This window comes from Periophthalmus magnuspinnatus, chromosome 6 (genome assembly GCF_009829125.3).
Source record: "Periophthalmus magnuspinnatus isolate fPerMag1 chromosome 6, fPerMag1.2.pri, whole genome shotgun sequence".
Lineage (NCBI taxonomy): Eukaryota > Metazoa > Chordata > Actinopteri > Gobiiformes > Gobiidae > Periophthalmus > Periophthalmus magnuspinnatus.
In genome coordinates, this window is record NC_047131.1 from 20265629 (window position 1) to 20284680 (window position 19052).

At 37.0% G+C, this 19052-nt stretch overlaps 2 protein-coding genes across 6 annotated transcripts in view; both read right to left on the bottom strand.

The window, feature by feature from the left end:
• The window catches only part of cd82b (CD82 molecule b), a 236234-nt gene that overhangs the window by 11766 nt on the left and 205416 nt on the right, over positions 1-19052 (bottom strand). For 2 of the 3 annotated variants that reach the window (XM_055222703.1, XM_055222702.1), the window contains exons 2-3: positions 6086-6158; positions 3594-3666 (exon numbers count right to left, since the gene is read on the bottom strand). In XM_055222703.1, the coding sequence (XP_055078678.1) occupies positions 3594-3666; positions 6086-6148 (136 nt within the window). In that variant the 5' untranslated portion in view covers positions 6149-6158. Of the gene's footprint in view, positions 1-3593; positions 3667-6085; positions 6159-10955; positions 11113-19052 lie in introns of those variants that run through there. The other variant, XM_033968463.2, reaches the window with a different exon arrangement.
• Positions 12672-19052, bottom strand: part of LOC117372263 (tumor protein p53-inducible protein 11-like) — a 34488-nt gene continuing 28107 nt past the window's right edge. For all 3 annotated transcript variants that reach the window (XM_033968037.2, XM_033968039.2, XM_055222705.1), the window contains 3 exons: positions 18164-18260; positions 15577-15678; positions 12672-15031 (listed from right to left, as the gene is read on the bottom strand). In XM_033968037.2, coding sequence (XP_033823928.1) covers positions 14898-15031; positions 15577-15678; positions 18164-18260 — 333 coding nt within the window. In that variant the 3' untranslated portion in view covers positions 12672-14897. The remainder of the gene's footprint in view (positions 15032-15576; positions 15679-18163; positions 18261-19052) is intronic.

A 19052-nucleotide genomic window follows, 5' to 3' on the forward strand; every position in this document is an offset into this window, starting at 1 on the left:
TGCAAGGCTGCCAATCTGCGATAACCGCCCTTCTGCCCACGACCAATTACATACACACCACAATGACAATATGATACTGACATAGTAGAAATGTTAAAATGTTATTACTTTTTCTACAAACTCACTTACTACTCAGTAAATCCAACTTCTATTCTAGAAGATTTTTATTTCTATTTAAGTCAGAACAGATCAGTGTTATCTTTTGTCTGTATGTTGGATAACTTATATGTGTGCAATGTTTTTGTTTTGGTGAAGAGTCAACTGCCGGCTTAGACGTTACTATTTTACATACACCCGTCCCTGGATAAACACAACACACAAGAAGACAAGTTTAGTGCCATACTGTGTAACATTTTAGGCAAAGCAATTATATATAGTGTGTTATATATATGCTTTGCATCTGAAAAGCATATTTAAAACATGCATGAAACTTTTATTTATAGACGATATATAAACTATGACGAGTTCTAAAATTAGGTTATTAGTGAGATTTACAGCATATACATAGAGAACTTTCTGTAATACACACCTGTCACCTAGCTTTAGTGTAATATGTTTAATTTAAGGTAAAACAGTATGTTGAAAAAACTGCTGACGTTGCCAATGCTAAATGTGCAGAACCATTCAGTTATAAATCACTGCATTTGCATAATTGAAAAAAGATCCAAATCTCACAGAATGTTTTCATTTACTGACCAATACTTTGAGATGAGAAATGACCGCAAATGGAATGACACTTAATACCATCTGCTTGATAACTGTTGGGACTTTTATGTTACGTGAAGCTGAAAGTTAAAATCAGAAGGAATAGCTCTAGAACAAAAAAACAACAACAAAATGTACATATCATATTGTACATAACTGGCATACTGCCCTGCGGAAGTCATAAGGTTATCTGATACAAACTAAACACAACTCATGAAACTTCCTAGTATTTCCAACTTCCTTCTCGACCATTACCTTGAGTATTTGAGCTATAGTCCTACATCTGCTTTAGTAGTATTGTAATCTAGAACTAGACCACATATGCCTCAGCAAAAGTGACTCTGATTCGGTGCGCTCCTGTCATGTAAACATGGCAATTTTCCATTTAGGTCTTTGCTCCAAAATAGTTTTCCTGCTTATTTCCAAGAGGTTTTCCATTTAAAAGAGCCAACAATTATGGAGCTCTTGAAGAAAGCTGGCGTGGGAGGAGTGGCGACTTTTTGGCTATAAACATGGACGGAGACACAGATTCAGCCTGTACACAGATGGACAATGTAAATATTATGATTACACTTATTTAAGATACAAATAAAAGCTAATTCATTGAATGGTCTAAGTGGACCATGCAAGATAAGTTAAAGTATAAAAATATACTGTGCTATACTGTGCACATTCCAGCACTTTACTTTTCAATCAGTATGGCTACTGAACTGTTAAGTAGACTTGGTATGTGTAAGTATTACTGTATAGGAAGTAGTAGGAAGTGTGTAGTAGTATATGTAGCCACACATATTACTTTAGCAAACAGGGGGGACAAAAAGTTTTGTCTTGGTCAGAGCTTTGGAAACTAATCTGAAGTTCTTCCAAAATGTGCACTGATGTACACACAGACCTTTTGAAGGCTCACTTTGTTTAAACAAAAGGAAGGCTGTGTTTTGGCTAGGAACAGAATGATAAATTCAAGGTTTCAATCCCTGGTTAATTTAACGTACATTAGGATTTTTTGTCTTACCAAAAAAAAAAATAGGAATAAAAATAATACATTTTTTTCTAGGCTGTTATAGGCCAGATCTGTGGAGATTAATAATAAGATTTTTCACACTGTAGTACACTTTAGTTAAGTACAATCTCCAAGCAGAAAAAAAACGGGGCGGACTCTCCACCTGAAAAGTTACATATTACTACTATTTAAAAGGTGCAATAAGTTTGAATATTTCTTACACTTTCATAGGCTTAGGACCAGAATTGCATTGCACTACCTTGATTAAAATATATGCATTCAAATTAGTCGCAAATTTTGTTTGTTTGAATTGGGATTGTACAGATTTTCAGCATAACCCATAAGATATTGCATGGAGCCAAAATGAAGCTTATATGTTCAGAGTTCAGACATTACTTCAAAGCACCAAAAGATATATAGGGCATAATATAAACACATATTTGGTTTCCATGTCAAGTTCCCATATAACAGAAGAAAGTTGCAGGAGCCGGAATTGTGAGAAAAGTTCAACTACATCTGCACTGCTCCATCTGGGACACATGCACAGAGCCTTCACAAAGATTTACTGCGGTGCAGAGTTTCCATCTTGGTTCTTTGCACTTTTGAGAAAGATACAAACTGGCTTTCATTTATAAGTTGTACTCTCAGCATAAAGACACTTACAATACAACACAAAACTTTAGTCAGCTTTATAGAAACTTGTATCTAGGAATGCTTTATACAAAATCTGTCATTTGTTAGGGACAGATTTTGGTGTGGGTTCAGGCCCCTTTTTACATCCAGTGTTTTAAGGTGATAAGTTTAATGCTACACAGAGGAACATTCTACACTAAGCAATAACATCTCAATAGAGACAAGCAGGTGGCGGGCCTTTCACCTGAAAGTTCCATAGTGCACCTTTAAGGAATTATATAACTTTTTGAGATACTATGGATCAAGATCAATCTCTAAACAGAACAAATTATCTAATTAATTGATACAAAAAGCACCTTACTACTAGTTTGCATAGATAGAAACAATGCCTTGGCAGACGTCCAATGCAATACTGTATTACTAGAATTTTTTTGTAGTTTTACTTTCTTTTTGCAGTTTAGATGTGTGACCAGACTGCTGGGACATGTGTAAAAGGACAGTACCACCCGCAGTATAAGGAGACTTTATATATATATAATTTAGTGCTCAGAGTGAATCTGTCATCTCCTCACACAAACAAATCCATGTGTTGTGTCTCGGGAGGCAAATTTTGTTGAAAAAAAGATGTTGCTTTTTCCTGAAATGTCCCCATGATGGCTAACAGGTGATGCCACCAGGCCAAGTTAGAGATCAGATCTGTGTAGAGGCTGCTCACTGTATATATATATATATATATATATATATTTATTTTTTTTTTATAATAAAAACCTCTATAAAGCTAGATAAGTTTGTATTCTGTACTTATTTTGACTTCCATTATCTTTGGAAGCACAGCCATTCTTCCTGGAGTTATTTTTTTTCATTCATGGGGCATTTACACGAATACTTGACATTAAATACAATACTGTTGGCAAAGCAATAACAAACGTCCCCACATGAGAAAAGTTACAAAGTGCACCTTTAACTCTGCTTTTATTGTTCAAAGAAGGAACACAAATCATTAACAATATTGCTACTGATATTAATTGAACTCATGTTATCTGCAGTTTTCACAGTTGATTGTAATAAATTGTCATGTAGCATTTACTGTGACCTGCTTTTGGTTGTTACAAGAGTCTTGGCCTAGTGGGATACATTCCACTGAAACTGTGCAAATATTCCACAGCCCTCGCCAATCTCTACTTCCTTTCTCACAGCTGAACCCATTTGGACTTTTACAGCGAAAAGTTTGGAGCAGTATGGTTTAAAGACTTACGCAGGACGGCAATGAAACTCTGGTTATCGAAAAGCACCCACAACCCGAAGCCCATGATGAGTGCCCCGAAGATCTGCAAAGAGAAAGATATGGAATGGGTGAACGGTCAGGATGACATATGAGTTTGTATCTGGTCCAAAGGGAGTTACTGTGGGTCACATCTGGGAGTCATCAAATGAGCTTTTTGCTTGTATCTAGTGTCTTCTAAAAACAATGCGCATAAGAAAAGGAAAGAAAGAGGATGTGGTAAAAATATCCATTTGCTTTTCAACACTTACATCAAACACACCTATATAGTAAATATAGTTGCAACCTTTACAACGCTGACACATCCAGTAAACAAATTTAAATGTTGAGTCTTGTTTATGGCAGATTGTTCAAGAATAAGATTGACAAGTCTTGAACCATGCTGTGAGGCTGCCATGAAGACATGAGACAGTTGTTTAAAAGGTTCTATATTACACACAACTGACTTTTGTGAGCTTTAAGCCATGTCATAATGCTGTTACCTCCTCAAAAACATACCTGGAGTTGTGTTTTGTTTCATTTACAAATGTTTAAGTAATCCTTTATTAGTCTATTAGTCTGACTACATCTCCAAAGCTCAAAATGCTCTGTTCCACCTTGTAATGTCATGAAGCAGTAGTTAGTTTCCAGGCTAAAATTATCCAAATGATTCTCGTGAAGGTGTATGGAGTTTAAACACAGTGGGGCACTTCTTGTATTACGACATGACTGTTTGAAAGAAGAACTCAGCTTACGTATACAGGGTTTGTGTGTTAAATATGTGTGAATGAAACAAAACACAACTCCAAGTATATGTGTGATGAGGAAACATTATAACAGATCATAAAATAGCATAATATTGGACCTTTAAATATATTAGAAACAATATGCAGTATATTGCCCACATAATAGACAAGGGATGTCCCAGACCAAATATTTAGTGTGAACAGGGAGGCCTACTGAAATGAAGTTTGATTTTCCACTTTTGTTATCGCATAATACATACTACTGTAGTTTGTGTCAGGCAAGACACTTATTTATCCTTGCTTTCATCAATTTGTGAGAGTGTAACATTGGTGGTTGAAGGCACAGAATGGCTGCCATGTCTGTCAGTGAATCCACCATAGGACAACTTTGACCACAGCGCTCACCACCACTGAGCTGAGTGACCAAATGAATAATGCTCCGAATTTTTTAATTCTGCTGCACCTGGAACATTGATATAAGACAAAGCAAGACTGAATGATCTAATGATGAAATTTCCTGTGACAACGTCGTAGCGGTGTTTTGGTGAGATTGTCATTCTGATTCATTTAATGCTCCCATCATGCTTTGAGTAAATTCATTTACATGTATGAATTGGTGAATTTAACCAATCACTGTTAACTATCAGAAGAAGCGCTTTAGTTTGGAAAGCTGTCAAGTGTACTGCAATTAATTGTGACAAAACTGAAATATTGATCAAGGCCCAAATAAAATGAAGTGATATGATTTTTTTTTTGGCTTATTGACCACCCTTGTCAGATAAAGATGCCAAATATTTCATTGTGATAAGCTAATAGACATCACTGGGCTCTTTATAAAAACATTTCCAGATCTGTAAGAGTGTGATTAAAAGACTCCTGTGTGAGTCTGTGGGTAGCCCTGGTGCTTAGACCAGAGATGAGAGACTGCGCTTGGACACAGAGCCTCCTCCTGCAGCAGCCTACAACAATAATTAGGACCCTGCTTGAGACCTGTTCAGCTTCCAGTAGTCGTCATTAGCCCACCACTTCCTGCCTCCTCCATCCTCTCCCGCGTAAAGTGTCCACAAGAACGCACACTGACGCACACGCTTCCTATTAGCCACCGCTGGAGAGAGCACTTCAAAGTCCTGTGCAGGTTTACAGACTCAGTCAAACAGTCTGGACAGCACAGCGTGGTCTTTAGGCGTCTGGGGTCTGATTCACCTCTGACTTTATGTTGTACGAGAGGAGGCCACAAACACTACACATCTGCTGCTCTTTAGTGGAATCAACACAAGGTCACCCACTTCCTTCTATGATTGAGGAGATAGGTAATTGGGCTCATATACTGTTCTTGTTCACCAACTGATAAACTGCCACAACACAGGTAGCATTGCTCAATTAAAATATAAATAGGATCATTCGGGTCGTAATTTAAATCAGAGCTGTGCAAATATTAGAATTTTAACTGAATCAAGATCCAATTGTTTGACTTTGTTTAAAGGCGACGATAAAATGTCTGCCTTGCTTATGTTTAGAAAATGAGTAATGAAAGTATTTTTAATAAGATAAAAATGAAATTATGTGGGTTAAAAGCCAACTGGATTAGATTAATGGCTTTACTCCAGATTTTGAGGGACTGATCAGGCACCCATACCAAAACTGAATTTAATGTCAAAATATAAACTATTAGAGTAATAATTCCAATAGCAGATCCTTACTTTTATGGTGGCAGTAAAAGAAATACATCTGAGTACTTACAAAAAAGAGAAGGTTGAAGAGAAATAGAAAGTACTTGGTGACAGTGATACAGCCTTTTCCCATGGTGCCGGTTCTGGAAGAAATCAGGACAAAATGTTCTTAGATCACAACATGTAAAAATAAAACAAGAACATACACAGAGGAAACGTCAAAGCAAGATAAGAGAATGATAAGTGTATCCAACTGTATCCAAGGCCTACTAAACTAGTGGCCACCCACATAATATGGAAATTTATAGTATGATTAAGATAGCTATGTAAAAACAAAAGAAGATGGCTGACGTTGAATGAGTTAGTTAGCTTGAACAAGGATACAGGGATTTCTGCATACTGCATAGTTGAGTACTACAGTATGGAATTAAGCTGTCATTTTACAATTATTAAGCTTGCATCACTATCACAACATTTAAAAAGTATTCTACACAAGGGAAACGTCAAAACAAGGCAAGAGAATGATAAGTGTATCCATCTTTATCCAAGGCCTATTAAACAATGTGCCCACCCACATCAGATGAACATCTCTAGCAAGACAAAAATAGCAATATATACAAGACAAAACAAGATGGCTGGCCTCGAATGAGTCAGTTAGCTTGAACAAGAATACAGGGATTTCTGCACAGTCGGGTTCACAATTAAAAACATCTTCAAAGCAGCAACCCGCATGTTTCTCACTCGTAACCATCTCAACATGCTTTAAATACTCCTTTTACAAGACAACAACAAGCCCATTCTTATATTATAGGCACATTAAAGACTATATGGCCATCTTTGTGACTACACTGTCAACGAATTTGGTTTTGTGATCGAGGAACCGCCCTGTGGAGACGATACAGAGGGGAGAAGACCACCACAATGGTTACGCCGAGATGGAGATGTGGTAAACATAACAACCAATATAGTTCAACCAGTATGAGATTGTACTCGAGTGGAAAGAAAAGGTGCCATCCCACAACTGTATTTACTAACAGCAATAAAGTTGGTGTTACTTTTGCTTCAAGAATTGTATAATGTAGCTAGACTCAACAGAAAAGCAACATAGAAAGTGACGAAATTCTTGGCTAGGGCTTTGGAAAGTACTGTTCTTTTTGGTTATATATTCAAAATGGGGGCATCATTGAGTCATGAAAAAAAAGGGGAGATCCCACTTTGGATTTTGTACCATTTTGACAAAGGTTAAACAATCATTGGACACATGGAATCGTTATTAATTTACCTTGCGGGAATATTCCACAGTATAATATTAAAGGCATCTATCACCATGGAGTTACAGGTCAGATCTGTGCAAATGTGACCTCACTCACCGTATGAATGTGTGTTTTTCAAGGATGCCTGGAATTTGATAAATGCAAAATCGATCAGTTCAATGCCATACTATGTTAACATCTCTATGGAGTCATGCTGATAGCCGCTCCAGTACTAGAAAAGTTACATATTGCACCTTTAACTGAACAATTATTTTAAGATCCATTACCCTTCTGTTTTAATGTTAATTTTATGATGATTATTTGTGATTATTTATGTTTTGATTTGTGCGATTTCAATGTTTTTCTTATTTTGTAAAGCACTTTCAATTACTTTGTGTATGAATTGTGCAATACAAATAAACTTGCCTTACTAGTGCCAGGGATCAAATTTAAATAAAAATCATTTGTCCCTGAATTAGTGAACAATGCATCTTTTCCAGTGATTACACAGAGCCTTAGCACAGGTACTTTATATAGTCTTCAGAAGAGGGGTTTTCATACTGAATTATATCAGTGGAACTATATATGACTCACATCCAAATGATTCAAATCCAAGTAATCCTTTTTAGACATTACTGTATTCTACTGTATGATAAATTTAAGTCATCTATAACAATTCTTCCTCTGCATGTGAGAGACTGCATGACGAAACACTGGGTTCTTCAGCCCGAGTTTCCTCTGACTAACATTTTCCTTTGAGAAACACCTGTGCCCAGGCCAATGCCACACACACAAACTGCTGCGGGGAAAACTCAACAACTCAAAACCTGCTTTGACTTAACCCAGTGCACTATAAATCCAAAGATAATATTTACCACTGCGAACCAAGCTTTTTCCTACTCGGCAGTGCATGGAAATAAACCCGGCCATTGTGGTTATTGCTGAAAATATCTTCTTAAGACAACTCCCTGTGTACAAGATGAGAGGGTTTGTCATTTCCAACATCTGAGTATGTTCATTTACAATGCTTTAAGGCTGTCGTTTGTATCGTTTAGCCCTATTTAAAAAGGTATACAGTCATCAAGATCAAAAATACTCATTATGATTATAGTATTGGTAAAAGTTTGCAACAGAAAATTACATGGCAAAAACACAGGATGCTTATTTGAAGAGACAGGGGTAATGTTAACATAACTACATACAAAGAACTATACACTACTTGTTTCTTATTTGACCATTTTTATTTTTTGAGTTAAAGCAACACTGTGTTACTTTTTTTCAGTGTATTTACAGTGCTTAACATCTGAGACAGCCTTTGATGTTTTTCAGTATGTAATTTTGTGGTTTGCTTCGCTACCTCTATGAGAAACACCCAGACAGACCGGTTGATATCAACAAATCAATAATGGCCGACACATCTCTTAACTGTGACTAAGGCAGAGTCCATAAAACAATAATTGCTGCAGGGCCTAATTTCACTGGCAACGAAAGACACTAATGAGGCAGTATGTAGCTTGGATGCCTCATATAAAGTATTTGAAATCATTTATGAATAACATAGCACAGAGGATTATATGCTTTTCTCACTACACATGACAAATTGCAAACTAAATAGTGAAATATGAACTCACTTAACCATTATTTCCTAAGACCACCCCCAGCAGATACCACTAAAGCCATAATCCCTTGTAGATCTATGCTCTTTATGTCTATGGTTAGTGAAGCACTCCGAATTAGAACAGGATTAGTTATGATCACCACTGTTTGTATACGAAGAACAAAAGCTAGAGCACACAGTTGTCATCATCAAATGTTATCAGATGAGCTCAAATGACTGTAAAGTGGCTATAGTGGAGTTATCTTTGTCAATAGAAAGTTTGCGGATGAGCTACGCAAGCTAAAAATGTGAGTCTAGGCCAAAATCTGTTAAAATTAAAACTGACTGTGCAGAACCAAAATTAAAAAAATCTGAAGTGGCACAAGTACATACATCACAAAACACTACTAGAAAAGTACATGTTGAGTCAACTAAACTTTCCCAACCAAGTTTACTTCATAAACACCCCCTTACTTATGTCACTACTTCTGGTTTGACTTAAAATACTTTCTGGGGGCATTTTAGTTTGCGTTATAACACTGTATTTGGGTAAAGATTATGAACACAGCAGGAGCACCAGATGGCCTGGATTGCAGTGAGGACCATAGAGTGAATCTACTAATGCTTTTCAGTTTTTGTTTTCTTTTTTTTGATAAAGAATGGTGTACCAGTGTCACAAATGATGTTAAAATAATTGAAAGTATTATAACTACCGTAAACCAGAACAAACAGGTCTCACGACTATACCAATTCTAAATCTGGATGGGGAGAATCTTGATAGCCTATTTTAAAAAACATTATTTTATCAGTAATGGCTCCATGAGGTTACAAATGAGTTTCAAGGGAGTCCTCTGCTCAAAACAGCAGCACAAGTCAATAAACAAGCAAAAAATACTGAGGAGAACTATGTCTAAACCTCAAATGGGACTAATAAACAAGGACAAGATCACTAAACTAGGACTAAACAGTAAACAGGGGATCCTATTAGGTCTAAATCATGTCTTCATTTAAACCCTACCAACCACGTGACTTCTAGTAGAGAACTACTACAGTTAGTACAAGTCCCACCGTTTGAGAGTCCCAGCAGCTGACAGATTTTAAGTCCATTTTCCACGACAGTAACCTCCCACCCCAACCATCACCCAACAAACCAACTAAAGCTCTTAATACGTCGAAACCCCAATCCTACTTAAACATCTGTATCGCCAAGGCCTATCCATCTGTACACACAGGATATGGTTTACTGTCCACAATGGTATTTGGGAAGTTTTGAGCAGCAATTCAGTATCAGTGAGGGGAAAACTCAAGGGAAGAGAAGAACGTCATTAGATGTTGTCAATAAACAGTACATGGCTTAAACTTAAGCTTTGAATGACAAGGACAAGGACAAAACCTACATTTAAGCAGTAATTGTTAAGTATGCCCCAGAAGTCTATAAACAAATCAGTGTTTAGTCTAGATTCACTAAAGTGTGCAGTACAAGGAATCTTCCCATGCAACACTGGTGAGCCTGGATTAAGATATGAGGTTAGAAATTGGCAGAAGTGAAAAAGAAGACTAGGACTACTTGTTGTATGCATGAATACGAATGATTCATGCTTCAACAAGATTAATTTTACATCTAGACAGTGCTTTTAGTTTTGATCCAAGCCAATAATGTAGTAGGTCAAGTTAGTTGTATAAATAGGCTGTTGCTGGTGTGCACAAATACACTGATGACTGAATATACATTACTAAATACAATACAACTCATTTACTATGATAGTTTGAATTGTCATATTGATCTTTGTAATCTATAGCCTAATTTGCCAGAGATAAAAACCATGGATGAAACCAAAACATAAAGTTAATCATTTACCACTTGTTACATTAGCTTGTAACACGACTTTGGGTTTTTGTTTTTTTTTTGTGTTTTTTTAAAATACAGACTTTTTAACAAACTAGTGATCTGTCGTTTCCATCTGCGCATATGTCCACACTACTTTCGTTTATCCAGGATCACAAACTTTACGCGTGCGTCTAAAAAACATCTCGTTAAGCTAAAGTACTTTGCTGCTAACATCAGGACAAAAAACATACAACGGACTTACTTTGTGGTCTGTTTTGGCGTCGTTGGTGGTGAAGTTGACGGTCCGCTGAGCCCTGATCGTATGAGATCGCCTGCAGTGGTGAAGAAGTGGTGAGAAAAAGCCGTCCTGGTCCGTGTGCGCGTGCTGCAGGCTGGTGCAGTGAATGAAAGCCCTCCCACCCCCTCGTGCGGCGGGCCTGAGACCTTTTAACCCTCTCCTGCCCGGGTTGAGACGATGGAGTGAAAAAATACGGAGTTTATGATCAGTTTCAATTTATGTATTTTTTTGTTCTGAATCGGACTAGTACTTAAAAAAGACAAAAAAAAATTTAAAATAAATAAAAATAAATAAATAAATTGATTGAAAAGTTGACTTAATGCAGCCTCAATGTAAGTCAGCTTTTTCAATTTAATTTTTTGAGATTATATACAAAGCTAATAGTTGTTTGTTTGTTTTTTTTTGTTTTTGGCTTGTTTTTAATTTACTCATAATGTAAGAAATATATTTTATAGAAAAATCTAACTTTTGAGTGTGGGCCTAGACTTTTTTTTATATAGTGAATCCACCAATAGCTTACAGAAGCTCTCAAACTGTGGTATGGGTAAAACATTTGTTGTTTTTTCTTAGGGTTTTTCCATGATGTAAAATTATTGCATCTATAGTTTAGACTGAGCTAGCCAAGCCTCATTATGTTCCTAGACTCATTTTATATAAGGTGGTGCCATACGGTCTATAGGTGGTACGACACACTTTTCTTGTCGCAAGCTTACTTAATGTAAGAAAAAGTTTGATAACCACTGACCTACAATTCCCGCTTTACAAAACAAAGCAAAACCTGATTTGCTGCAAAATGGAGACATAAAATAAAATGTAGAAAAGATCTAAAAAGAAAATACAAGACATGTGGTGTGCTGATCTTTAACACACAAAATGAACCATGGTTTCTACTCCTTACACCTGGAAATATGACGGGAATGTATAAACAGGGAATCACGGGAGGCTTGTTGCTTATAAACTGCACTGCCACACACATTTCCTCATGCACACAATCCCTCTTTTCACTCTAGCTCAAGGGTGTTTGAGAGAGGAGCGGTAGAGTGCAGTTTAAACATGCAGGCAGGCACACATGCACTGCAGGTAAACCACTTTCAAATGCACAGGAAAAGGATTGCAATATCGTGTTGTGACATGTTTTCCACACAACCCAAACAGAAGAATGGCAGTAAACAAAGAGTTTCTCAGGTCCAAGCATGAAAATTTTGTCAACTTATTTAACAGTGTGTCTTTTTAAATGCAATGAGTCAGATGTAAATTACCTTCTTGACACACCGGTAATCAAGATCAACTGATAAATTCACACATCACACGAGGCACGATGTCACTTCTGATGAAGGCTGGCAGCTAGCAGTCAAAACACGTCAAGTAATTTACATCTACTTACTCCTGGTCATTAAAAAGCTAAAGTTGCATAATAGAAGTTTCTTTGTTGAAACTTTTGACAAAGGATAAAGTGAGTTTTCCTCTTAATCTTGTGGATAGTGGCCTTAAATCAATTGACTATTAAGTTTCATCCATTTTCTTATTTGGCAGTTTAAAATGCTGCAGAGCAAACTGACAAATGCAGGTTTACTCAAATCTAGACACAACTACTAAAAAACATATTGCCCACTCATACTCATCCTTGAAGTTGAAATGAAATAGTTATGAACAAGCTTCACACAAACAGTGAAGCCATAATAAACAATAGTGTTCTTTATTTTACTAAATGGTGGAAATCACAATTCATCTTTGAGGTACAATATTGCACATATATACACAACACACAATGCTACAACTTGAAGTAGTTTACCTGCTTTTCTATAAGCAACAGTACAAATCAAACAGATATTTAACAAAGAATAAATACCTCCATTTACCATTGGTCAACATTATGAAGATACAAGTTGCAAAGCAATATTTACCATCTACGTCAGGGGGCAGAGTGAATGAACAAGCCACTGGTCTGCATCGGCCCTCCTCTCCTAAAATAACCTCCTAGCTTCAAACAGTTCACATGCCTGATGATTGGAGACCTAGTATTGACAGAAACAAGGACATTTTCATGAAATCCATAATTACTGTGCAAGTCAGAGCAGAGCATTGGGCTAACGGAGGGTATGAAGTATCACTTGGAGGTAATTAAACACTGTAAAAGGGATAATGACTATGTATTTGAGACCTCACCCGTGTTTCATGTACCCATCTTAACTCAAAGTGCACCCATGTAAAGAAGCACATCTGCTGGAGCACTGGATGGTATAGGAACCCACAATCAGCCCGACCTCAGGACTACTCCCTTTTTGGGCAGGGCACTATATGGTGATTTAGATCAAGCATGACCACCTTTAAAGGAGGCTGTCCAACCTACTTTTTAAAGTTGTAACAATGTTCTTTTGCTTAAAGGAACACTACGCAATTTCTCTGGTAGTGTGGTAGGGGGTCTGCTATCCAAGTGCCTCCATGGAGATGCCTGGAGATGCCTCTATTTTTTCCAATTACAGGTGTTTTTAAAGCTAAAAATTACAATGACAAACATGCAATCTGCTTCTCCACAGATTAAGTTTACCTAAGTTGAAAGATGGATACATTTAATGCTATACTGGGGAACTTTTTAGACAAACCAATATCATCTCCCAGTTGACAAGCAGGTGGCGGACCACCCTCCAGAAAAGTCACAGTGTGCAGGAAGAAGTTTTATATAGTTGCCCCAAATTCACATAAAGATTTGTTTTTGTTCTGTGTATTTGATCTATGGAACAAAAACCTCAAAATGGGATTTATTCCTAGTTGGTGACTGTATCCTAACTCAACTGAAGCGATATTTTTGGCTTATAACACTGCATGCATCAGAAACACAAGATTCCACATACACAAAGAGAAAGATTGATTTCTGAAATTTACTAACTAATACTGAAGTTTCCCATTTGGTTCACAACAATGTCACATGAAGGTCAATACATTTATTTACATATGTACATAAAATAGAATGCAGTGTTAGTGACTGGTCCATGAATTAGTTTTAAGGCAACACTAAAGATGTATGACAAACCTACAAAACTGCTACATTTCTGACTAGGAACCAGTTAGTTCTGCTCTTCACATGAACATACTTGTGACACTGAGATTACAATAAAGGTAGTCTATTAACTTTAAGGTAACTGGTCTTTAGCCCCTGGTAAGTAGCCCCTCTTATCTATGCATTCTTAATCTTAACATTAAATATAATTACTATAATAATGTATATAATTTGTACAAAACAAACTTTATGCACTTTGGTACAATTTATGATCAATGATAAAAAAAACTCCTTTATAAAACCCTAAATAGGATGTCTTTAAATGTCCGTTAATGAGATTTGTACTGGCCGCTTTGTTTTGATATACGTAAAACAGAGGATATAGATGCAAGTCAACACCGGGGTTCTAATGCATTTGCAGTGTGCAGATGCAAAATGAAGTAGCATTAATAGTAGTGGCAAAGAGGAAACTAGATAAGAGTTGAGTGTCATATCAAAGCAATACTAAGATGAGCAGTATTTAAACAATGACAATGACTAGATCTGAAAAATAACTAACTGAATGATAAAACCTATTGAAAATTTGTCTAGTCTCTACATATCAGCAATGGCACACTTATAATAATAATAAGAAGAATAATAATAATGCACAACTTTTCAATGACAACAGCACTTGAAACTGCACAGACGAGGAATGTGTGTGAAAAGATTTGACCTCACAGCTCAGAAGTACACTCGACCTGAACATCAAGGGCTGTATCAGGTTTAGGTCCTGTTGATGGAGTGGGGCGCATCCAATAACCAAAGTAATGCTCCTAGTCCAAATTCAAACACACTCCAAACCTTCTTGATCCAGTATTTGTCGTCTGTGCTCAAACAGTCTTGGTTCTGTTTTCCTGGACATTTGCTCAGATCTTTTTTGCCCGGCGGCCCAGGTGGTAGTAGAAAGACATGGTCACCACCAGGAAGAGCACTCGGCTTAGGAGCAACAGTATGGCAGCATTTGGCAAGATGCCCAGCTCTATCAGGGTAACAGATGTGACTGGAAAAAAAGATTTGGGGGTTTAGCCAAGACAGTTGTTAATATATTGTTGTTGTTGTTGCAAGCTACCACTAGTCTAAGTGGGCTAAAATTGCCAAATTTGAACATAAAGAAAAGTTCAGCTGAATGGCTTGGATAGCAATGCAGCATGAATATTTCAATTTTATATGACCTGTAATGGCCACATTGGACATGGACACATTTCAAGATTTAAGGAAAATACATTGTTGATGCTGTCTATAGTTTGATACAGTCAAATGCAATAGCCCTTAAATACATTAAGTTCCTGGTTTAAGACCATTTTAAGTCCTAATGTAGATTTGGTTTGGTCCCAGGTCTAGTCCAGGTCTAGTCCCAATTTTGGTGTAGTGATTTTGAAGTGTGAATGCACTCTATAAGTCACTGAAGATGTTTTGTTGTATGGTTTCTATCTGTGATGTTTGTCTGTCACCACAAGAGGGCAGTCTATTCCCATAAGTTTGAAAGAGGTTGCATTTCTAAGGCAACAACAAAGATTAGTGTGGTTAAGTAAAAAGCTAAATCACCTAAAAATTGGACAGCAAAGTAGCAAGCTTCACTGAGCAGGGTCCACTGGATGACAATTTTCTCAGCTGTGTAGAGGCCATTCCACATGATGAGGGATAAGCCTGAAGAGGGTAGAGGGAAAAAAGGAAAAAAGTTGAAGATTTGGGGGCATGGGAAGAAAAACAGAACAACATGGAAGAGCGCAAAGACAGCTCCTACACATCTGACAAAAACAGCCATGAGAACCAGCTAATTGTGGTTTAATCTGCAGTGTGCAATCTTATGTAGTCAGTGATAATTGGCCTATTGATTGTGTCGCATGCTTTTGTGACATTGATTGCTATAAAAGCCTGCACTCAATAAACCTCTGCCACTTTCCACTTCATTTTTTGTATTACTCTGCCATTTTCTCACAGCAATAGAAACTGGCACCAACAAGCAGTGATGCCAGGGAGCTGATAAGACTCCTGACTTGTGCAGTCTCATTGTGGCAGACCGGATGCCTCCCCCTAGTCCATGACAACACAGTCTTGTAAACCCTCACCTTTTGTTATTGCTAATCTCCACAGTCTTGTTGACATTTCAAATAAAAAAAATGTCTGTACCGATTGTTGCGAGATTGCCAGATTTGAAAAATCCTTTACATTTAGGTAAATATATGGACACAGAGCCCTGTTGATCTGTTGGATCAGTTTTGACAATGATATGAAACTACTTTAAAAATCACTTACCAAACAATGCACTGCTCTGCAAAAAATAAGTATAATACAGGTAATATCTATGACGATGCCTTTTATGCATCAAGCCCTGTTTTATAAAGCTTTAAAAATGCAATCTTTAGTTAAGGCCGTTGGTCTATGATTGCATGCCAGAATACCATCTTTGATCATAAACCTAAACTCACTATTCAATATGGTGAAAATGTCATGAATTTCAGTGAATCTGCAATAAATACACGTTTTAAAGTAAACTGGCTTGCTAAATTTCATAATCTATAATACATTTGTTAAATAAACTGCAATAACACAGTGAATTTCCACAACAGTCAATGTCTTAAATGCACTTGGATGTAACATTTTTCTTGCAGCATATATATGAAATTTACATTCTGATTTTCATACCCCAAGTAAGTAGCCTAAGATTTCTATATAAAACAAACCAATCATCCTTTCCACCTCCTTATACATCTTTCTTGCGCTCTCTCATCCATCAAGTGGCAACCTGCCTTTCACAGCCATCATATAGAGCCTCTTCACTGCGCCATCAACAGCCCTGTAATCACTACTAGGGGGGCTGACTCACTGCATTGATCATTGATGGACAGCCCTGTATTAAACCAAACACTCGCATCTTCTAGCGTAATTTCTTTGCAAGCAGGGAGCAAAGCGCAAGAGCCTTAATTACCCACCTACCAAGGCTACCTATTTATGAGCACTGCTATACTCCTTTCAACAAGGTGGAGGGGCAGAAAAGCTCTATTTAATGGGGGATTAACTAAGAAACCATGAGAAATTATAATGTAGAGTAATATCAGCCCACACAGTCAGACAAGACCCAGGCGTGATCAGTACGTACGCTGTCATGCGATCCCCCACTGTGCCCCTATGGGATTTACACAGATGAAAAGGAGAACCAAATGAGAGGGTAGAAGCTGGAGTATTGCGTATACATGTGCCCTCAGAGTGAACTGTCATGTCAGGCAACGGAATCATATAATAAAACATGTATTTGTAGTCAAGGAGGAAATTTTTTGTAACAAGATAGTACGTGATGTGGAGCCTAATGAATGACTAAAAGGATGTTATCAGACAAATAGAAAGAGCTCCTTGATTAATGACCACAAGTGGAAGAGGCACTCCAAATCTATGCATTTGTCAAAGTAGTGTTGTTTCAAAAATAATGTTTCGCAAAGAAATATCACTATCGCTACTACATCCACTACTACAACTGCTACTCCTATTAAAAAGTACAACTACATTGTCACTGTGCAATTCCCACACATGCATCCATTACTACTACATCTACATTAAAGCTGGGGTGCCTGACATTCAAACCATGAAAGAAGAAAGATATAAATCTATCCAACTCATTATAGCTTCCACAAACTCTTTGGCACATTGCTACTATACACATGCATGGATTTTTTGGCCACTAGCACAGTTTTAGAACAACTTTTTTCAGATTGGGAAGTGAAGCAGGGTGGACCACCCTTGTATAGCCAATTAGCTCTCAACCCAAAGCGTCGTGACAATAGTGACATGGCACTTTCTTGTAGCTTGGATCTAGAAATTGTTTTATAATTAGATGAACACATTGTGCAGTGGTCAGATTTTTGGCATGTTCTGCTTTTACACTTTCAGGGGAGAAGGAAAAGAAAGAGCAATTCAACTTCACATTAATTTCTTATTTTACCAATTTCATTAGCAAATACTACATTTCACTACTCTAACCAGTTATTTCGAAAAATGTATACAAAAAGTTGTATTCTGCTACTGTTTATACTTATAAACAGTTTATAGTATATACAGTTACAGAAATAAAATTGCATAGCTGGTATATGTATGTACAAGGGCTTTTACTTTTGCTGTCAAAGGAATAATGACTCACTCAGTAGCGCTCCTCCATAGAGCCGAACTGAGAGGCTGGTCGTGGACAGCTCCTCTTCAAACAACAGTTCATAGAGTTGGTTGGGAAACACCAGTGCCTGTGTGCAAAAACAACAAAACAGCTCTGTCCAATCAAAAACAGCAGCCTCTTGTCCTCCCTGAAACCCCAGAAATGGTCATACAAAATACATCAGCTCAGACAAGGTCTTCCTGTTTATGAGTGAAGTCAAAGTGCCCTAAACACTGGAGATATTCAACTTTTTGGTAGTAAGGCTTACAAAGAGAGGATTGTATCTACATTTGCCATTTAGAGACATTTCTCATATTGTGTAATAGTATAAATAGCGAATTCAAGTTCTTGTACGACATTTCAGTCTTACATTCAGGAATAATTATTAAAATATAGAAAACACCTCTAACACAAAAAATGTAGAAATGTATTTTGTTCGTTCTGGCAATGATAATTATGCAGTATGTCTGCTCTCCAGTTCTCTTTTTTCTGGGATTTTATGGTGTCTGACTTAACAGTAGTGTGTGTAACACACACTGAATAACTTGTATACATTTTAAGTAGCCATATTATGCAACATAAAATTTATGAGTCTTTAACCCTGTCGAGCTTACTGTATAGGTCTGCATCAATTAAAATCAGTTATTTTCACCTACCTCCCTTCCCCGCCAACACATTTGTACTTTTTAAATCAATATTACAGTTTACATACGACTAAATGTAATATAATGACCCATGTGTGGCAAAAGATTAGCAACAAAATCTGTTGTATTTTATGATAGCTAGGATGTAGTTGTAAAAATATGGATATGAACTTAGTTTGATAGAGGATTTCATAGACTCTTATTACTGACCATCATCTCCACATCCCTTTTTCCGA